The following is a 23,151-nucleotide window of genomic DNA, read 5'->3' on the forward strand; positions in this document are numbered from 1 at the left end:
CTGGTGGCCCCTAAGCATGCAGTCCCCTGCTGGCCCCTCCTGGATGTGTGCCAGCATAATTTTCTCGAACAGCTTGCCTAAGATCGAGGTAAGACTAACTGGCCTATAGTTTCCCGGGTCATCCCTCCTCCCGGGAAACATCTGACACTGTTATTCAAGAATATATTGTAAGAAAATATCTTGTCCCTTTATTAGCTCTGTTTAACTTTCATAGAACATTAGTAGCTATATGCAGAATCTACAATGTGTTAATTCAAGAAATTTTATAGCACATACCTCCATAATAATGATAAAGGCCATTTTGGCAGCAAGAATGTGCCAAAACTGCATTGTATGTGAATATTTCAGCTCATGGTCTGGTGGATATCGATAGTCTCTGTACCTGTTAGTTATAAATAAATGTAAAGGTGAAATGGTATATTCAGTCTGAGACAAGCAACAAGCTCAGTGACATTTACATGAAAATACAGCTGTCATTTAAAGAACCTCTTGACCTTGTTTTAAGTGATCTGTTTACCTTTGCAGGAAAGGTTGGCTCTTTAACTTTCCTATCCATGGTTAGACAGCCTCATTCATAGCAACAGAGGATGTCTGGAGATGCGTGGGAATCAAAATTTGTTCTACTATTGTTTTCAGGTGGTGATAAAGTAAAGTGGCACAGAGTGATGGAACGCAGCATGCTGCAAATGGACAAATGCTGAATATGACAATGGAAGTTGACAGATTTTTTCTGTTTCACAGATGAAGGGCTCACTGGGTGGGTAGGCAGATATGTGTGTTCAGCATTAATATCTATAGGACAAAAAACACCTGGACTATCAGATCTCTGTCTTGAGTCATAATCTCTGTGTCCTTTTTTTTCAGTATAACTTTCTCACATCAAATTTTCTTTTGCCATGGATGTCTCTGAAACTCCCTCTCAAACCTAAAACCTATACCATTGAGGTATAATTCCTTGAGCATTTTTCCTTGAGCATTGTTTCTTCTCAGTTGCAGCTTGCATCTCAGTTTTTCAAAAGTGACAGATATTTGGAGGCTGAATTCCCACTGATGGTCAAGGACATTTTAGGAGTCTAAGTCAGTTACATGTAGTAAGACTGAGCAGAGCCCGCAACTTTATGGATATACATTTCTTCTGCCATTGTAAAAGGTAACATCTATACCAATTTATACCAGGTGATAATTTAGCCCTTCTGTAAAGAAGGCCAGCTATCCCAGAGAAAAGGCCAGAAGGGAATACAAGAGTCTTTTCTAAAAGACAGTACAGTACTCCAGTATGATAGGGTACAGTGTTGCTCTCTAGCAATGTGTACTATTTTCATGGCCTTATTAATTTTTTTTATCTGAAGTATATATGGTTGGGTAGACAGAAATCCCTGTCTCCATAACAGGAATTAGATCTGTGCAGGGTACTACTTTAACCTAGCACAGTATCCTGTCTTCAACAGTAGCAGGAGTAGATGCTCTAAACTGGAGAAGTATATCGAGTAATATAGCCCTTATTCATTACCCTCCCTAGCATCCATCATTGTTTTAGAGATACTAGAGCAATGGTTCCCAACCTTTTTTTGCTGTGATCCACTGCTGGGAGTGGAATGTGGTGGCGGGAATGGGGGAACTTCCGGCACGCGGCACAGCTCATCCTTTATGTGCGGTGCAACTGGCATTGTCCCTGTGACCCTTATTTGGGTCGCAACCTGAGGTAGGGAACCACTGTACTAGAGGAAACATTTCCAACTTTTCTGTTCAATAGCTTTTACTAGATCTATCATCCATTAATCTGTCTAGTCCCTTTTCAAACCTGGCTGTGCTATCTGCCTCCACAACGTCCTGTGGCAGTGAGTTCCACAACACTATGCTGTGCTCCCTCCCCCTCCCCCTATCTCTGTATTTAAACAGCTTTTTTCCTTTCTGTTTGGTACCCATTCTCTTTGCAAAGTCCACTCACACTACTGACAAAGTGGGGTGTCACCTATGCAAGCTTACTTTTATGAATGAGTTAGTCTCCCAGGCCATGTCCAGACAAGTGCAGACGTTTGGTTCCAGAAACACTGCTGCTACTTGTCTCTGCTACACACGCTCTGGTGTGAAGCTGGTTACCTGGGTGGGGTAGGCAAGGCAACTATGCTGGCCCCAGAAACCTTACCTGGGGCAGCTGAGGGCCAGGGCAGCTGCAACTATGGTGCTTTTGCAGTTGGGAGCCTGGTGGGCAGCTGGCTGGCCAGGCTCTGCTTTTGGGTGGTGTGCACTGCTGCCACATGCACCACCTGGCTTTATTTCTGTGTGGGGTTTTTTGACCCTGGGATTTCCCAGGGTCAAAAACCCCCTTGTGCTGCAAAGTAGCAGTGCAGGGAATACTTGAATGTGCAGTGTGTGGCAGCACAGATGAGTTTGCGGTGTCACATACCACATGGCCACCCTCGTCTAGACATGGTCCCATGTAACACCCTACCCTGCCTTTAAATTCAGATGTCATTGTGCCTCTCATAAATTACATTAAATTAAGGAAGAAGTCTGGCTGCTGGCCAGAGCATCTGGTTCCTCCAGCATGGTGTCCCCCTGGTTCCTCCAGCTGTCCCCTGGTTCCTCCTGCATGGTGGGAGCCAGGAGGAGTGGGGAAACAGCAGTTTCCACTAAAGGGTGCAATTTGCCCCAAACCAAACACCATGTGCAGGGGTGTTTACTGCAGCAAAAAAGTAACAGCACAAATCTGTGTCACTACTATTTTTGCCAGAGCAAGTGCACACACCTGCATGTGGGGATTTGCTTAATAAGTCCATCATCTCTATCTCCTTTCTTGAATACCAAAGTGCTGCAAAGAAGCCCCAAACTCCATCCATCCTAAACTGAATTGTAACAGTTTTAGTTCATCCAATCTGGAACTAAAAACACTTGCATGTTCATTAAAAACTAACCAGCAGAACTGGAATTTTGAACAATGGCAACCAAACTGCTTTTGAACAGCACATAGTCCACAAATTATTTGTAGAAACCAGAGGTGGTGAGAGAGTGAAAATAAGGATTCCTCAGACTGGGTTAAACACCTTTGGACCTATTTCTGGAAAATGTTACTAAAGTGGGCTGTTTTAAGTTATGCTGTTAGGCCCTCCTGTGTATTGCTTTTTATGTTACACAACTTTTTTCACACCCTTTCCTGTGTTACAAGCTTAGTCTCCCTTTGATGCAAGCAATAAAGCACCTGTGGTTTTTGCTTGCTAGTGGGATCACTTACACCTGGGGTGTCAAACATATGGCCCTTGGGATAGATTCAACTCAGAGATGGGCCATCTGGTTTGTGGGACTGCCAGAGCCCCTGCAGAGGCACTTACTGAGCTGTTGTAGCTATTGGGGTTGCTGTTTCAGCATGACTCTAGAACCCATGGAGTCAATGACAATCACCTCCTCTGCCTCCTGCTTACTCACCACTGAAATTAAGATTTTCAATTAGTCCTGGCCATTATAATAGGTAGTAAGAGAAAAGTGAGGGGAACAGCAGTGGTGTTAATGCCCCGAGCTCTGGAGTCATTCTGGAATTGCAGATATGGCAGCCAGGGGGCTTACTGCTTCTGCTTGTGGATGATTCAGCCCTCAGGAAGCCACCATGGTCTGGATTCAGCCTGTGGGGCCAAACAAATTTGACAACCACAACTTGAACAATGTTCAAGCTAAAGTGTACAATAGCTCTTAGAAGGGGGGATTTAGGCCCAACTGTTTTACTTAGATTTGAATAATCTTTTTGGAGAACTGTATAAAATGTAACAAGAAAAATCGCCACAAACCTGCAAAAGACAATGTCCCCTTGATCTTTAGGTCTGGCTTCTACAGAAAAATTTTCGACTCTGAATACAGAAAGACTGTTATTAATGTATCCAGACATAGGTGAGTCTGCATTTGGAGAATAGGCATAGTAGTATACTAAACGAGGGATCATATCCGATGTGAAGGCTACAATGAAAGCCTAAGGTGAAAAAAACATACAAAACTTTAGATGGTATCAAACAAGCCATGATATAGGATTAGTTTCACAAAAAGATTTCTATGTTGAAGCTTGCGGAGGGTAGCATTAAAATCTAATGAATCAGTAAGTAATAAATAAACACTTCTAGCATGATGGTAAAGGCAATCTCCAGAGAAGTGGAAAATGCACCTTCAAATCCCTTCAGCCAGAGGAAGAACTTTAACCCAGATCTCGTGTCATGGAGGAGTGCTTTAGCCACTGACCTACTCAATAAATGGCAGGCGAGCAGGGTGGGTGGGGAGAGGGAGGAGGAGAGGACCACCTCTTTCAACTACATTTCAATAAAAGCAGTAGCTGTCATCACATTTTGTGTGAAGTCTAATCTAAAATACAGGCTTAAGGTTCTCAGGAGGAGGAATATTTGTGCATCCTGAGTTAAACATGAGCTAGGGGTTTAGCTGAACAGAGTAATTTCAGGACATGCACAGAAACAGAATGAGGTGCATATGGAGTTTAGGCACCAGTTAAGTGGAGGTTTGGTGTCTAAGATTTGCATGTGTGGATTCTGCTGAATATTTTCCTCTGCTATAAAATGGGATTTTGTTTGGCAGTCCAATCAAAGTAATATTGGAGGTTTCAGACACTATATGAAACAGTTTGTGAAAAGTATCCTTAGCCACTGAAGCTATCTGGACACCCAGAACCAGGTAAGGATATAAGAGAATTCCTAAATTGTGGATATTATAAACAATAGGCAGAAACACCATTCAACTGACAGAAATAATCCATGTTTACAATTCCTATACTTCCCGGTATACAGCCAGATTACCAAAAATGATATGTTCAAGAAAGAGATCCTGGAAATTATTGTGGCTAATTCTGTAAAAGCATCAGTTTAATGTTCAGCCGTGGTCAAAAAGGCAAATAATAATTCCTAACATTCTTAGTATAGAATTGAAAATAAAACAGAAAATGTTGTCTTGCTGTATAAATCCATGTCATGCCCACAGTTTTGTTTCCTGCCCCCCCACCTCCCAAAGGCTGATATAATAAAGATAAAAAAGGTGCAGAGAGGGGCAACACAGATGATCCAAGGTATAAGGGGAGTTCTGTAGGAGGACAGATTCAATAGGCTAAAACTTTTCAGCTTAGACAAAAATATGGCTGCTGTCTATAAAATGATGAATGGCATGGAGAAAGTAAACAGGGATTTTGCTCTGTTATCTCCTAAATTACTAGAACTAAGGGTCACAAAATGGATAGTGGGTTTAAAGCGAGTAAAAATAAGTTCTTTTTCACATGTAATTATCTCACAGAACTCCTTGCCACAAGAAGTTGTAGATGCTGATCATTTAATGGGTTCAAAAGAAGATGGACAAATTCAGGTAGGGAATATCTGTCACTGAGTGGTAAGACAGTTAGGGGTGTGAGATCCAAATTAGGAGAATTTTTTGGGCCTCTGAATGCTGGAAGTTTCAAGGAAAGTGCAAAATCTTTCTGAATGGGTCCTAAATATATATTCTTCCCCTTAGCATCTACTATCTGCCTCTGTGAGTCCAGAAGACTGGACTAGAAGGATTCTTGGAAGGACATAGTGTGGAATCTTCTCAGATTCTTATGTTCAAAGCTTTATTTGAACTAAATTTGGAGGACTTGAAAGAAACCCTTGTTAATTCAAAATGTAGGGGACCAAAAAAATATTGACTTTCAAATAAATCACCATATTTGATTCCAAATACCAGCTTTGAATAAACTGCCAACTGCCCCCCTGCTAGTCTCCAAATGCACCAAACTGCCCCTGATCCCACCAACCCCTGATCCTGCCAAACTGTTTCCAAGGGTTTACGGTCCAAGGGACCAGAAAATGGCTTTGAATTTCAAAGTAGCCATATTTCAAATTATGTGTACTGTAAAGCATACAAAAACCTATCATTTTGTCTGAGGAGTGATAATAGCTTCAAAGTATGCAATACTTTTAACTATTTGATATTTGAATTAATGACCTTTTCCTGTATTTGCCAGACATTAGAAAGAGAAAGGAATACGTTATTCTGATCCTAGGAAATCGAGTTGAAGAGCAACATATCATCAATGTATTGGTAGCACTGCTATCCAAATGGTTTTGTCGCTCTGCTCAGAAGCAGAAACAACAGGGACAGAAGCCACAACTCATGGAAATATAAAGATTAGAAAACAGCTGAAATATAAAATGGACTCAACAAGTTTACTTACATTAGTAACAACAGACAACACCGCCATCCCATTCAGAATTTCTTGCCAAACTCCTATACTGTGGGCTTTGGAAGCAACAGGCCTCCGGAACTGAGTGGTCAGCTTCCAGGAATCTACTCGAATCTCCAATATATTATTCATCAGAGCAAGAAGGGGAGCCAGAGGGAAGGAGGCCACAAAGAGTGTAATAAATCCAAACTGAATGACTGCATACAAAGAAGAAAACATACAACAGTTGGTTTGAAGGTTGGAAATCTTATCTTCAAGGTAACTCTTCATGATGTTCAGACAGCAGAACATTCAAAATAATACTATCAAATTAAAAAGTAACTCCAGTGGAATATACTCACATAAACTTTTTTATCATTTAAGGATGCTAATAACTGTATAACACCTATATTCTCTTGAGAAAGAAGGGTATGTGTGTGCATGTGTGTGTAAGGAAGGGGAAGAGAGAGAGAGAGACCAGAGGATGAACAGACAAGGGAGTAAAGATGACCAGACTTCCACCAATCTAAGACTTTTTTTGCTGGCCTTCCTGCTTTTCAATTTCAAACAACTGTTTCATAAACTAACCCTTTTAATTTTATTTCTTCCTCATCAGGAATATGTTGAATATTTGCTACTATTCTTCATGGGTTCACTTGTAATATTAGCCATTACATAGATCTTTACTGCCCCATGGATCTTTACTATCTGATCCATTATGAGCAGATACTGATTTTTTTTTTTTTAATCCTGCATGATTCCTATCTATGTACTGAACAAACCCGAATATGTTTGGTTTCTAACCTGATATAATCAAAGCCCTAGGTGAAACAGCTCCATGAACAAAGTATAAGCAGGTGGTTCCAAACAGCAATGTATATGAATAGGGTTTCTACATACAGCTTAGAAGTAGCATTAAAAAGGGTATAGCCATTCAACAGACTCTACCCTTTTATCTGATGAATATTGACTCCCTCCCCCACTGCCCCCTAGTGTTTTCTGGACTCAACAGAACATCAGTTTTTGTTTTTAGTTACTCAGCTGTTTGTGAACACCCTCAATCAATCATGTCTGGATAACCTTAGAAACAGCACTTGCTAGTTGACTCATGCTCCCTCTGGTGGTTGGCTGGGTTGCATCAGAGCACAGATCTAAAACCAAGTGCTTTCCCTCTGATCCTCATATCTGCAGTGCAGATTCTTACAGCATATTTGGCACATGCTTCATCATCAAATTTTCCACTGACTTCAGTGGAAGTCGTACTTGAGAACAAGAGTGGAATGCACAACAGAGAAATGCAATGACGGCAGCAGATCCACCCTCCAAAGAAGACAGAAACAATTATTCCTTGGAGTGGAAGTTTATGGACAGAAATGCCATTGCATTAAATAATGACAAGGCATCTCAGTTTATAGTGCTGACCCATTGACTGCCTATATCATTCTTTGTCTACAAGACAAATTAGAAATTGTGCCAACCTGTAATATCCAAAAAGAAAGCTTTCTTCTTGTACCTATTAGTACAAAGCTGTATTTTTAGCTTACCCATTTCTAGATATTCATAGAATAGTCCCAAGGGTCCAAAATGCTGAAGATCATGGTCCTGCTCCCACCGACTATATAAATTTTCTGGATTACACCTAGCTCTCTGGCGCCCCCACCAATTCCAAATCCAGCTGTACATGGAGAAAGGGAACAATGTACATGGAGAAAGGGAACAATGAATGAAAGCGGGAAATAAAGTACCCCTTTCCCCAAAGGAATCTGACCCACCCAAAGACTAGCTTTCACAAATCTGGTTTTTGTGAAAAAAATTCTAAAAATCAAATCTGCTTTTTCTGAACCTCTGCAGTTAACTTATTTCACTTAAGAAGCTGAGAAAAGTAACACTGTTCACCACCCTTTCTGTAAAACAGTTGAAATATAAAACTGGGAATCGCTTACGGTACAATGGCCTCTTGTATGTTTCCCCAAATCTGTTTGCCAGCCATGACTATGGTGAGCTGTGTCGTTAATTCTATCAAACAGCCTGCAGGATCACACTGAAAGGAAAGACGTGGAAAAAACAATTTTTTATCGTGGCTACCACCTGAATAAAATATGTTTTACTCTAAGGTAAAGTTTTCAAAGTGTTTAGGGAGATAAGTAATATACACTTCAGTTTTCAGCTAAGGTTTCACATTCAGGAAGATTCTTATCAAAAGGTTAAACTTGAGTTTTTTTCCAAAAAGGGACATGCTAAGTAAAAACCTTCAAGACTCAACAGTACACAGCATTTTAAAGCTACCTTGAGATACTTAAGGCTCATACCTGTACTCCAGTCTGCATCTAAGAAGGCATGTCTACATGTGAAATTTGCGTGCCTGAATAAACTTTAGCTCAGTTTGTGCTGGAGTTCATTGCTCCTGGGCACTGTGTTTGCATGTGTGCCTGGGACTGCAGCATGCTGAGCTGGGACACAGCAGCCCCAGCTGGCAGGGGGCCCTGGAGGCAACATGCCAGTCCAAGGCAGATCTGACCCAGCTCAACGTGCTGCGGAGGGGCTGGCTGGGGTATTTTACACTTTAGTGTGAGGCTAGCTATGTGTTGTGGCAGAATAAATAACTCTGCCGTAGGACAGTACTTGTCTGGTGGTACTATCCTATGGGGGAGTTAATTAGTTTACTATGCCCTAATAGCACTGTACATGTAGGCGCTGATGTTTTACTGCAGAGCTAATTAATCAGCTCTGCAGTAAATGTCTTGTGTAGATGTGCTCAGAGAGACCAAATCCTGAAATGATCTCCAGCACTGTTTTATTTCACATACAGCTGGAATATTTAATATTATTAAAAATTGGCTTGGCTTTTTGCTAAGGACATTAGTCTTTAATTTTTATTTTATTTTTTTTTATCATGGCCATCATGAGAATTTAATGACCTTGACAGCACCAAGACAACTTTAAACCCTAACTCCACTCAAATACCTTTGTTTATCTCAAGTTGTGGGGATTCTTTTTCTCTCTTTATCTTTTGACCTTAAGCAGCTTAACACTAATTGTTGACTTGATCTCTTTACACATGGCTTCACTGGGAATCCTTGTACCCAACAGTGTCTTCTTTGAAACTATCTAGTGTTTAAGTGGTGGCAGAGATGCTTTAAAGTAGAAGTGATTTACTCCTAAAGTGAGAGTCATATTTACTCTAGCTTTGATCTGTCCTTGTGAGCACCACACACTCTGCTCACAAATCCAGAGGCCTCATTAAATCAATGAGCTCAGAAAGGTGTCATTTAATGGACTTAAAAAAAATAAGTATATGTGGCACTGGGGAGAAGGGGTAGTTCAAGACTTTCTTTAAATTAATTTCCTAATTTATTCTGTGCCTGGTGCTGCTTAGATCCTTGAGTACATGTGGGAAGGAGGAGGAAGGTCATCAACAGATTTCCACTATTTTTCTACCTCTCTGATCCTGGAAGCAGTCAAAGGGATAGGTCAGGTGAGGTCAGTCCCAAGGTTGCTGCTACTGTTGGGGTACCTTAGATGCTGTAACAACCCTTCTCCACTCTGATTAATTTAATTGAGATGCTTTGCATCACTGGTGATTCTTTGGGAAGAATAACCTGGTGGCACCCATCTCCTTTCCAGGTATGGATGGTCATTGGCTTGCAGGGAGGTCATCTGCCATCTGACAAGCCTTTTTTCAGTTTTGCTGGGTGTCCACACACCCTCCTCACCCCAATTTAGTCACTGACAACCTAACCCCAGAATAGGCTGTACTGGTTTACATGGTACCAAACAGCAGACCAAGATAGGCTCTTGGCCTAACAGGCAAGCCTACAGCACCTGGTATTCCCAGGCAGTCTCCCATCCTACTGCTAACTGGGCCCAACCCTGCTTAACTTCATAAGATCAGGTGTGGCATAGCCATAGGCCTTAAAGGGGTAGGTGCTAGGTTAAAGCACCCTGATGCCAGGCTAAAGCAGAAACAGAGCTCCTCTTAGTGACACCAGCTCTTAGAAAGCCAAGCCCAGGATTGCTGAAGAACAACAGACTCATTCTAAACTTCTTCTTGCAGTTAGTAATCTCTTGGAGCCAAGGGATAATAATGGGGACCTGGCTTAATATATTAATTGCATCCCACATACATGAAAAATACAGGGACAGTCATACCTCTTCATTTCTCCAGTGATTAAACATGTATGTATACTTTCCAGGGTATCCAACAAACTTTCCTTTGAAGAAGGCCACATAGAAGCAGGATGAGTAATAGTTGACAAACTGGAACAGGAACATCTTCATAGTGAGTCTGTTCTCATATTCCAGGTGAGTCCTTGGGATCTCTGCAGAACCAAACTAAATTAATTTCTTTACCACATTTCTAGCCAAATGCAGACTTGTATGTGTTCATCACCCACAGTGATTCCATGGAAAAAACTATCAGTTCAGCAGATTGCATTCCTCTTTTCAGATTGGATATCCTTTATAGTGAGTAGGCAGGGAAATGGAAGTCATTCTAGAAATATTTATCAGCTCATATTTTCTCATCTTTATATATTGCTCATTATCACTAACTCTACCTTAAAACCCTGTAGCTTGTAACTCTTTAGTGCATTTCTCAAACTGTGGGTTTGCTCAGAGAACATTAGTTGTGCTCTCTCTGGAAGACAATAGCTTTCTACAATCAAAAGTACTGTGAAGCAAAGACAGTGGGACCCACTTTGAAAGTGAGTTTTGCAACAGGTGAATAGAAAAACAAAGGGGTTGGGGGAAACGGAAAGAATTTGAGAAGAAGCGAGGGGAACCAAGCAGGTAACACAGACGTGAACACCCTAAGGACTCTGATAGACTCGTAGCCATGTTCTCTATGATGTTTGTTTTCTTAAGAAGCTGAAAGTACCAATCACAGAAAGTGCAGTAAGGTTACCAGTAATATAACAATAGTTAACTGTCTGGAGCAGAGGAAGAATGAAAAAATAACTACAAATATTCAGGATGCTCTGAAGTGGGTTGAAACTTCCTGAATGTGTACTGGGTTCAGATCACTCAGGACAGGAATATTTTTTATGGCTGTGCACCTATTTTGCTGAATTTAGTCTAATAAATAAATTCTCATGTCCCTATGCTACATTTGGCCATTTTATTACACATGCTTGTGCTCATATATTGTATTGAATATATAAACTAAAATACAGTAAGTTTAAGTTGAGTTAAGAAGTAAACTAAACTGAAGACGTTAAGGCAGTCACTTAAAAGGATTACTGTCCAATAACAAATGTTTGGGAACTCTCGTCCAAAAATCTTGTCTTTGAGTTTACACACATTTTGCTCTTAAACAAGAATATACAATTCCCAATGATACTAGCCACAGTTATATGTATATCTCTATGTATAACTCTGAAAGTAAAAATTCCCCTCTTCATTACAAAGAAATCAAGAATAAAAAGACGGTTTTGACAAATTCTAGTTAGCTTCTTGTTCCTGTCTTGCACTAAAACTTCAACAGATGATAGACTCCCTGCTCACCATTAGAGGGCAGCAAGTACACAAAAGTGGAAAAGTTGGCATTATCTACTATTAACTGATCACCATAAAGCAGGGATGATGGTGTTTTGCCTATTTAGGATTAATCCTTCACATTAATGTGCAAATATACAAAATAATATGATTGTTCAAGCTTTTGTGCACACTTTAATTGGGATTTAACAAGAATTTGATTTGAAGTTGAAAAAAGGATACTTTTCTTTTATACAAATGGCTGTTTCAGTAACTGACTTACTGCTATTATTTTGCTAGTGGACAGAGGAGAATTAAAATTTAAAAACCAGACAAATGAGAGCCCTGTGGGCCATTGGCATGCAGTGGGCACATCTACACATGCGCTTTAATGTGCAGTAGCCTATTTTAATACACATTAGAGCATCATGGCAAAAACCGTACATATATGCTAATGCGCAGTAAAATTAGGCTATTGCACATTTAGCGCCACTAAAAAAGTGTGTGCTTTCGTTGCTATGCAATAGGGCAGCTAATGTCCATTTACTTAGTACCTCACATTAGAGGTAATGAATTTTAATATGCAGTAGCAAAAGCACATTAAAGACAGTGCAGATGCACCCAGTATTTACTTTAATATTTGTGGGTTTTAAAATCATCTCCTTCTAGAAATTATGAAATTGTTAATGATGCAGATTGCTTGCCTGTGGAAAAATACACAGAGAAATCTTTGAGGGAAAGAAATCTTCACAAAGAACCCATCACACAGATTCCAACCTGCACCCTACCTCCCCACTGACAGTATTCCGCTGAGGAGGGAGAAGGAGGGCAACGGGGTCCCCCACTGTGGATCAGAATATAACGTTTGCCCCAAATTGAAAAGATGTTCTTCAGTCTGGCCCCCAGCAGGATCCTCCAGCTCCTGGGATGCCTGATTTTAGAGGATATATGTTACAAGGGACTAGGAATTTGGCTATATGGTACATTATAGGACCTCTGTTTGCTCCTTCCCTGCAAGCATGCTGGACTTGTAGGGTCCAGAGGTAGACAAGATAGTTCTGTAGATGTAGCTTCCTGTTCCCTCTTCACACCTTTTCCAAATGGGAAATCCATGCATACAAATCCCTGGGAGGACAATTACATCCAATACAAGGAAAGATAAAGATTGTGGGTATTTTGCTTATGTAACTGTCCTTCTTGGAAAGTTGCTTGCAGAAAAACAGTATTTCAGGTTTAGAATCACAATGAACTCATATTCAGGACTATTCACAAAAATCCTGCTAAATCAAGACTGTCTGATCTTCCTTTTAAGATTTTAATATTATACATGTTTTTAATGAGATATTCAGACTTCCTGATTACTCTAGGGTCAGAATAGTTTCTGTGCATTCAGATATTATAAAAAGGATCAAAATACATAAGAAGAAAAAAGCCACCTAGGGTGACAAGTATTCAGTGAAAGAAGACTGACTTTGCCTATAACTGCCACAGTTACAAGGCTTGCTGCAAATGTTTAGGGCCTAGAAAAAAACAAGAATTGCATCTGAGCAATGACATGCGGTGACAGGGCAAAACATTTCCCTATTAATTATGTTATCCTCCATATTGCTTACCCATATCAGTGATCCAGATGGCTATTCTCTCATACAAGAAATTCAGTATCATGATGATAACAAAGTTGAGACATGAGGCAGTGACTGAAGTTGCCAACTGAGGGGTCAGTAATCCACTGATGGGTTGCAGAGTTTGTGTGTTTTTCATGATGCTAGCAAAGGCAGCATAAACTGACAGACGGTACAGAATCACAGCTATCATGCTAGCTATTATCAGAGATATCTAAGGGAAAAAACAGATTTAAAGCACCGTTAATCAATACAGATGTATGCATATACTTTGAGGGCTGAAATTAATGGAGTCATATTTCAACTTATTTTTACTGCAATCTCTATCTATGAATTCTGCAGTGTTATATTAGTCACATAATCTACCACAAGCATTCACGAATGCAGGAGTTAAAGTCAATTTAATACCTGCATTTAAAACACACATGGAAAGATATATAAGATCATAGCACTAGAGATGGAGAAGACCTGTCCATAGCCCGTCAAATTCACTGTACAGATGCATATATTGAACTGGTACTACCTTTTATTTTAGTAAAGTATAATCCCTGAAGTTTTCTTCCTTCAAAACAAAAGAATGATACCAGAGTGCAAGCCAGCGCTAAATTTGACCCAACATCAACAGTCAAAATTAATGGTTAATGACAGATCTTTAAAATACGAATTGGAGTATACTCTGCATGACAGCAGAAACCATGCAAGACCATATGAATTGGGAGATGTAAAACAAACATGATAATAGGTGTTAAACTGATAATTAGTGATGATGAGTTATTGTAATATATGTTAAAGTGGGATTCAAAAAGATGCTCACCCAGAACAACACTGTAGTTCCTGAGATGCAGAACCGTACAGCCTTGCTAGTTAGAGGCAAATAAGGCTCCATCTCCTGAAACAGTCAAGCAAGCACAGCACAGTTGACAATCCACAATCAAATTTTTACATCAAGCAGCACACAAAGCTGTGTGAAAGCAAAATCATTTAAAACTTTATCTCAAAGAATGTATGTGGCAAGTTTCTGCACATGCTGATAAGGAAATCAGAAATGAAGTGACTAGTGAATAATGCAAATAGTAAAGATGATAACCAGAGAGAATGGCTACACCTTTGCAAAACTGGTCATTTGCAAAAAGAAACTTGTGTTTTGTTTTATCCAATTATCGGCTTTTAGTTGATTGAGGAGGAGAGAACTACTAGCGTAAAGCTATGTTCACTGGAATGAAGCTTTGCGTTCAAAATTCTACTGAAGTTTTTTTTTTTTAATTCCTCATGTCAAGGTTTCTTATGGGAAATATTTACAGTGATATACTAAGTTCTTCCACACAGCTATAAAGCATTTTCTTCCACTTCTTCAAACTTTTATTTACTGATGAAATGGTTATGTTTATTAGTTTCCAATCTAAGCTGCAATCTCATGCAGAGATATCTTACCCAAAAAAGTATTCCCATATAGGAGAAGATAAGTTTTCCATGTTGATGTAAAGACTTGTCTCTAGCAACCATTTCTAATTCCTAAAATATCAGATCAGATGGATTAACTAGGGGTATTAAGGGCTATACCAATGGATGAGGATTTTATATAGAACAGTGTCATTACTTAGACTGTTAATTCTTAGGGGCAAGAGCTGTTGTGTTGTATGTCTGTGCCTCGGACAATGAAGCCCTGATTCCTAACTGAACCCTCTAAGCTCTACTGCAATACAATATTAAATATAAATGATACCACTTAATGACTGAAAAAAGTAGATGTTTGTTTTGAGAGCAGAGGGTACTGGAACAACAGAATTTTATTTAAATTGTTTTATTTCTGTTCTATAAAATCAGATAAACTGGGAAAAATACAATGTTCTCAGTTCCACTGGTATACTACAGAGTAATTTTATTAGATTGAATGGATGTATCCCAGTGTGACTAAAACAGAAGTGAAAGAAGCATTTTCCCTTGAGGCAATTGGACAGTATCAATCATTTTATCTGATGTGTGCTCATGTCTGAGATAAACGACAACATTTTTTAGTCAGTGACCAGTATGTCCACACAACTGCATTGTCCATTTGAAGTCCCATGCTGTACTTTCATAAATAAGCAATCTGACTGGCTCACATATATTCATAATCAACTAAGCAATCTTGCAATCTAGTATAGGATATACTTAGTGATTAATATACAATAGAAGTTTTCACTAAGAAATAACTGAAGTCAATGATATGCATGTAAATATTAGGCAGGCAAGGTTCTTTGTGTGATTCTGGTATCTTTTATTAGACCAACTCAGATAGCTGGAAAAAATCTTAGAAAGCTTTTGGCCGCCAACACCCTTTGTTAGGATGAGGAAGCATCTGCAGATGGTCTGTGCTTTTCCTGGATGGAATGGTAAAGCAGCAAGAGGCCAGTATGTATGCAACAAAGCCAGTAAAACCGACTGTTTAAAAGATATCAGTTAACAGTTTAAAATATATTGGATTTACTCAAAGAACCCTGTCTGCCTTAGATAAACATGTCTGTAAATATTAGAGGATTTATTTACTGCAATAAAAACAACCATTTCTGATGTGAGACCCTATTTTAGAGTTCAGTGTCTCAAAGTTGTTTTAGATACTATTATTTGCTCCTTAAAACATATTGCTAAGCCTTAATGTTTCGAGGCCAAGATTTTCCTATATCTGTAAATATGAATCCTCCTGAAGTTAGGGAGAGCACAATTTGATCAGCTATGAGCTAGTTTTGTCTTTTCACCAGAAACTACTGTAATGCTAACACTATTTCAATACCAAAGAAGATGAAGATTACAGTTTCACAATGAGTAATCTTTGTGTAAGAGTGCTGAGTGAAAGGCAAAGACTTTGAGTAGCTACAAGTAATGATGTGAAAATAGTTCACAATGAAGCAAAGCTAGCCTCTGGGCATAGTAAATTCAGTGAACTGTGTCAATACTGTCTTTTCAGTTTGCAGAACTAATCTGTTTAAAACCACTGTACCTTCACATTTTCAGTATTATACATTAGTTAATGAAAGGAAATTAAGCTAACCTGTATGGCTTTTTTTTAAGGTTTACCAATGACAGAGATCATTACAAAAACCTGCAGCACAAAAGCTTCCACAAATCTGCAAAGGTAGCAAATGTTCTGTATCAGAAAGTAAAATATTACAAGGTAATTGAGATTTTTAATAACAATTGTCAATGCATGTTTAAAGAAAAACAGAAAACACCTCTGGATGGAACTCTTATCCTGTCTTAACACTTGATTTTTGTACCTGAGACAAGACAATGTGTCATGACCCAAATGCTATACAAAGCCTACTGTTTTACACAGGGAACCTTCCTGGGCTAGAGGTGCAATCTTCACTCTCAGAATAGTGCATTGGTTCCGACCCCCTGCAGCTATAGCTCAGAGGCTGAATAAGAAACCGTGATTGCTTCACCATCCCTCTTGCACGACCATGTGCATATTGTGGTACATAATTACTGTCCGCTATTCATTCCCCTACTTCCTTATCCCAACCACATTCTGCTCTGCTATTATGAGTGACGCTACAGTTTATTGCTCTTCAGTGCAAAATGGTTATGAGGTTCCTTATGTGATTCTTTTTTTTCTCTTGATTTCTCCTCCACTAATAGCAGAATCACAGTGATTTAGCTGTTTTAGGGGTATTTTGCATGTAAGCTAGAAGAGAAAGTGTAACAATAAAGAGACAGGTGTTCCATTTCAATTATCTTGATACAGGTGATATATAGGAGTAAAAAACAATTACTTGCTTGGAATTTATTCTCTTAAGCAATCTGAAAAGAGTACCACAGTATCATAAAACTGGCAGAGCTACATTTCTGACACAGTGTTCAGTCATCTACTTTCACTGAACTGGAATGAATGTGTTATGGAGGTATAAAAATGGTGATGGTACCATTACATACCCAGAAAGGGAAGGAGAGATGTATTCAGTAAGGAATAAAATTAAGGTCTATTTTTCCTAATAATTAAGGAGATATGAAGGGAAGTACCAGCCGACTATTGTTCTAATCACAGTATGCTGTTTCATTACCCATGGCTACAGAACATGGAATATGTGTTCATTTATATGACTACTACATGATTAGTGCAGAGGAATTATTTAAAAACATAGTTCCAGGGACAAGCAGTGTGATTTAAGGTGGTAAAGACTCTAATCATAGGCAAGAAATACCCACCACCTATTCTAGAGACTACCAGATAACTCTTGTTTAAATTTTCATGAGTTCAGCTTCTAAAGAGCCTATAGGCCCAAATTTTAAATTGCCTCTGTCCAATGACTTATCTGAAAATTATGCCTACCAGGAAGTTCAAATCCACCTAGAGAGATGTACAGTTCCACTGTCTCAATAGTTGTTTTGGTACGCCCCACAAAGGCCAGTCTTAATTCACCCTATATTATATTCTCAGAATAGGTAGCTCTGAGTGAACCTAAGTCACTCAGGAAAGTCCTATTTTTTTCAGTATAGGATTCTCAGGAGCCCCTGCTCTAAATGTCATTTCTGCATTCATCCAATAAATATGTACAGCAATATGCATGAACAGCACTGGAAGTGCACTCCAGAATTCAGGTCTCACTTCCAGGCCAGCGTTGCAGAGTTATAGAGTGATTTCCTTTTTCATGTGTTCACCTTCTGTATTCCAGTTCGTGCTGTATTATTTCTACATTCAGACTTCTCTGAGAAAACAGACAACAGGTAATATTGCAAGAAAAATCAAAAGCTGTCTTTGTGTGGCAGAAAAGCTGCTTCATATTTAACTGGCACTTTCATTTTCTTTACTCCTCCTTATCAATGCAGACAACAGAGATTTGTTGTTTGTGTCTTCTTGGATATATGCTACTTCTGCTACTATATTCATGTGAAGAGTGAAAACTTCAATACTCACCCAATAGATGCCTGCAGCAAGAAAATAACAAATAGTACAAGTTACAAAACCAAATTCTGACCTTGTGTAAATTTCAAGTGTTCCCATTTTGCTCAGCAAGATTGTATGTTGTACTGGTCATAGGTAATGTTCTGTATGTTACTGGTGAACTCTCTCCTATAGTATACAGGGCTGGTTAAAAAATGCTGCTCTAAAATGCTTTCGGTAAAAAAGGAGGAAATAATTTCTTGGTTCTTGAACAACCCTATTACCATAGTATCTGAGCATGTATCCATTTTTTAACCAGCTCTACAAGGAAGTAATATGAAGTATCTTCAATCACTTCAGCAGACTTATTTCAGCTTTTCATTTGTCTGACTGGGAGAAGAATTCACCTCATTGTGTGAAGATGTAGCTACCTGCCTGTTTCATCCTCATATAGGGTGACATGGATCTTTACCTAGGAGTAAGAAATTAACTAGCTCCTAAGAAAAAAACCCTCATAGTACAAAAAAGTGTTAATATGGACTGTTAGCACTAAGTTTTTATTCACCTGCATGTCTATCAAAGAATGATTGACAAATACAATACAGAGAAATTTTTAATTACCTGAGTCACTGGATTCTTTTTCTTTTGGGTACATTTTGCCTCATATTCTGGCCTCAGCTGGAGCTGTTGCTGTTCCTCTTCAAAGTCAACCAAGTCCCATTCATATTTGAGTCTGGCTTGTCGGCGTTTCCAAAACTCCAAGAAAAGTGTGACTACAATTGAAAAGTTTTGGGAAAGCAGAATAAACCAATTTAAGAGAGGTAAATGGATGGTGTTAGAGACCACTCAAACTAAACAACCCTCTCTCCCAGATGTCTCATGGCTTATTACTCTTGCAATGTAACCTATCTGGTGATCAAATCAGTATATTGGTACACTACTAAGAATTGTGCTATTCATTATATTTACTGACGAATCTGTTCTTACACTCGTAAGAGCACGTCCCCACGAATATGCATGTGCAGTTTGCAGTGCCTCAAATCTGTTTGAGGCGCTGCAAATCTGTTTGATGTGTGTGTACCCATTTGCCACACTGCTAATTTTCAGTGTGGCAGTTTTTTCTGACACTGGGAAACCCTGGTGTCAACACTCCCCCCCCCCCCCAAACACTGCTAAAAAAACCAACATGGTGCATGCCGCAGCAGCGTGTGCCACCAGAAATGGAGCCTGGCTGGCCAGAGTCATGCTCTGGCAGCTAGTCAGGCTCCAAGCGGCTGGCTTGGTGCCACTGCTGATCCACGGAGTTCCCCAGCACCCCAGGTAAGGCTGCTGGGGCCAGCACAGGCAATGTCCCCAGCTCCCCCTACTTGGGTCAATTTGCCCTGTGCCAGAATGTGCATGTGGGGGCAGGCCTGGGGACAAATAGCAGAGACACAAATATGTGCTGCTACTATTCATCCTGTGGAGAAATGTGTGCCCATGCATGTACGTACACACTTGTTAGGATGCCTCCTAAGAGTAAAGAGAGAAAAAGGTGACAAAGTAACTAAGCCTCAATATCTCAGTAGCTAAAACATTCATGTTCTATTGAGGTGACTAGTTCTAACACAACCAACTATACTGAACTAACACGAGTTAGGATGTTTCAGATAAGCACCTTGAGCACAAGAGTCTATTATGCAAACATATTTACTATAAATAAGCAAGACTGCTTCTAAGTTGATTATTTTCCAAAGTTTTCTCTGAAGCATCCATTATGATTTCGAAGCACTAAAATGATAAAGTGACTTCAAAAGATAGTAGGTGTTTGATGCTTTCCAAGTCATCAAGAGAGAGCTGGGCTTAAATCTATTTCTTCCTTCCCATTTTAGGAATATCAGGTTGGAAAAGTGTATAATGGCAAGGCATCTAAAAACACTCTCTACAAGCTGATCTAAAATTTGTAATCCTTTTGATTATATGAAGTGCCTGAGTTGCTAAAGCTTGGTGGTTGAATGAACACTGCTCTTTAAACCTTTGCTTTTATTTCCAGAATGATCCCCTACTAGCTAATTTTATGCCACTCAAGGAGAATTATTTGAAACTAAGAAAGATCTGAAGAAAGCAGATGACAAGCTATTCTTTCAACTAATTTCAGAAAGAGCTCTGTAAGGAGGATGGTGCCTGGCTGCCATGATCAGACAGATAAACCAATTTTTTGTGAGTTAAAGGAAGATCTATATTATAGTTATTTTGATGGGCTAAGACTCATACCACATTTTTTTGTGTTTTAATCACCCAAGTAGGACAAAAGATGCTTCAGTACGGGAAATAATAAGCACGTTTTCCTACACGTGTACAAAGATATATTTTGATGGTTTGAGCTATAAGCACTGAAGCCAAATCCTGGAATCATAGAAACATAAGGCTGGCAGGAACCTCCAAAGGTCATACAGTCTAACCCACTGCTCAAGGCACAATCTTCCCTATCTAAACTGTCCTAGACAAGTGTCTGCTTAATCTGTTCTTAACAACTTTAGAAATAACCCTCATGTACAACTCACAGACACAATGCCTGAAACATCAAAAATACCTTTTAACATGCAACAGGTGAAGCAGGGAGGGGAAGGGGGGATGAGGGGCACATTAAGGGGCACTGTCAAAATCCTGCCATAGTAAAGACAGGAAGTAGTTTGTTAAAATACACTCAAGAGAACCAAAGAAGGGGACTATGCTCCCCACCACACAGGAAGGCAAAAATTCTTGCCATCTGTGTTAGTCTGACTGTGGGGTAAAATTCCTTCCTAATCCCAATTTTGGTCATTGGTCTGAATTGGGCAGAGGAAGAAAAGCATCCAGCCTAGGAATCTCTGCAATTTTTATGTCCCAGCAGAAGCACCAGCATACCCCAGTCAGGTTAAAATTCTCAGACTTGGCTATAGCTAACACCCAGTTCATCCTGGCCCTATGTGAAGACCAACGAAGTCCAGAAGCATAAAAAACCAAACACCCACCACTTTGCATTGCAACCTGGAGACTGCAAACAGAACTCTATGCATCACACACACTGACTGGAGAGCTAAAATTCCCTTTTTATTATCCTATCTGCTCCATAAACTATCCCAGCTCCTGTAATATACTTTCATAGCCAAGCTGGTTGTAAAGCTTTGCTTCACAGAAATTTGTACTTAGAGTACAGGTTAAGTTATATGACTAAAACAGGCATGCTTTCAGGGATCTCATTTAAATTCATCTGCGTTCTGCATTATCAGAGTCCATATTTATTGTATGAATTTTCCTGGTGCAGAGGCATACTGGTCTTGGTCTCAGTTACCCACAATAATACCTGTGCCTCTCTATTACTTTCTAGTGTGGTAGCCATTAGTCAGAAGTAGAAGAAATACGCTTTATGGGGGTAGAAGAAGAAACATTTTATTGCAAAATTGGAAAAAAAGAAACAGCATGTTCAAAATTGCTAACAGCTGCAAAATATCCATCCCCTATGAAAGTCTGGGTGTGTTTACAGAGGCTTTGGTAACTAACAAGAAAAGAAAGCACAGACAGTGTGACTTGATCTAGAGAACCACTTCTGTGGAAACAGGCTTGTAACCGCAAATATAAAGGCATGTCGGTTGCACAAGATAAGAGGTTAATTTTTTTGTGCAATTCCTCCACAATTTTAAATTATTTTTATTCTTTGTTCAGGTAATTATTGTTTGATCTGGAACAATAAAAGGCTATCCCAATATCCCTGAAAGTTTCTGTTAAGATCTCCCCATTACTTCATTTAAACTTAAATATACTTACCCCATATGCCCATGAAAATCGCAAAAAATAGAGTTGCCACGTTATCAAACAAATGGGAATACTGCAACAGAAATGCATAGGGACAGTTCAGTAACAGACCAGAATTTAAATGGAAACAAAAAATGGCTAATGATTTCAGAACTGGATACAGACCTCTGATGGCCTACATGTGGTATTTAATTTCCAGTAATTACAATCCATATCACAAAGAGGGCACATAATAATTTCTCCTCCAATTGCAGGGTCACAGATTTCTTTGCTGAGGAAAAGAATTTCAGAATTTCTTCAGATGCTTTGCATTACACTTTCTTTCAAATACATGATAAACACAATCAGTTCAAAGCTCCAGTTCTTAGTTTTGCACATGATATACCCAAGCCAACTGATATAAGCTGTAATCAGGCCATGTCTTGAGAACCCTCAAAGAAAAAGCCAGGAAGTACAGGTGGTGTGCATCCCCCCGTACCATGGTTGAATCAGTACTCCAGAATTCTGTTACGAGCCCACTGTGACAGTTGTACAGTCTCGCAGATGAGATACTAAACAAGGTTCTTGCAGGCAAAGTTTTCATAGTACTTTTGGCAGCAGCAGCAGTATTAACTTAATTATTGTTGCCAAATTCCAACTTTGATATCCATATTCCACTTTAAGTCTTTTCCCCCTAGTTTTCAACTTGCTGGATTTTCTTCTTTCCTGCGTACTACTATGCAACAATAACGATATATTTTAAAGTTCGCATTTTAAACCTCAAGAAGCTGAATAGCAGTGGCAAGTGAAGTGACCTACTTACACTTTTCAATGTCCATTTACATGTGAATGTAAGGATCTTTCAGGCTGAATGTAATATTATTACTAGAATACAAGTGTCAGAGTGACATAATTCAATGGAAGGGGGCATAGAGAAATGCATCTGATGTGTAAAATTCAAACAAAAATGTAGTTTTGGATTTTTTAAATTTAATTAATTAAACTGATTTTCTGCAGTTATAAAAAACAGATTATCTGAGACGGTGCCAGGCAGATGAAAGAAACAGATCTAGGGTGATAATGTCAGACCAATCTGATTGCCTTTTATGATCAGGTCACAAAGGCAATGGATGCAGGTGTTGCCGTGGACGTAGTCTTTCTAGACTTCAGCAAGGCCTTTGACACCGTCTCCAGCCCATCCCCATTAAAAAACTAGGCAACTGTGGCATTGATGCCTACACAGTCAGATGGATTGCAGATTGGCT

General features: G+C 39.4%; 1 protein-coding gene across 3 annotated transcripts in view; it reads right to left on the reverse strand.

Annotated features, from left to right (window-relative positions):
- ANO5 (anoctamin 5) overlaps window positions 1–23,151 on the reverse strand; it is a 94,801-nt gene that overhangs the window by 2,785 nt on the left and 68,865 nt on the right. For all 3 annotated transcript variants that reach the window (XM_019551894.1, XM_019551895.1, XM_019551893.1), the window contains 11 exons: window positions 22,073–22,178; window positions 21,920–21,980; window positions 18,755–18,906; window positions 14,087–14,161; window positions 13,264–13,486; window positions 10,328–10,497; window positions 8,122–8,219; window positions 7,723–7,853; window positions 6,191–6,396; window positions 3,780–3,958; window positions 277–382 (listed from right to left, as the gene is read on the reverse strand). In XM_019551894.1, the coding sequence (XP_019407439.1) occupies window positions 277–382; window positions 3,780–3,958; window positions 6,191–6,396; window positions 7,723–7,853; window positions 8,122–8,219; window positions 10,328–10,497; window positions 13,264–13,486; window positions 14,087–14,161; window positions 18,755–18,906; window positions 21,920–21,980; window positions 22,073–22,178 (1,507 nt within the window). The remainder of the gene's footprint in view (window positions 1–276; window positions 383–3,779; window positions 3,959–6,190; window positions 6,397–7,722; window positions 7,854–8,121; window positions 8,220–10,327; window positions 10,498–13,263; window positions 13,487–14,086; window positions 14,162–18,754; window positions 18,907–21,919; window positions 21,981–22,072; window positions 22,179–23,151) is intronic.

The sequence above is a fragment of the Crocodylus porosus genome, unplaced genomic scaffold (assembly GCF_001723895.1).
Source record: "Crocodylus porosus isolate Cpor-Errol unplaced genomic scaffold, CroPor_comp1, whole genome shotgun sequence".
NCBI lineage: Eukaryota > Metazoa > Chordata > Crocodylia > Crocodylidae > Crocodylus > Crocodylus porosus.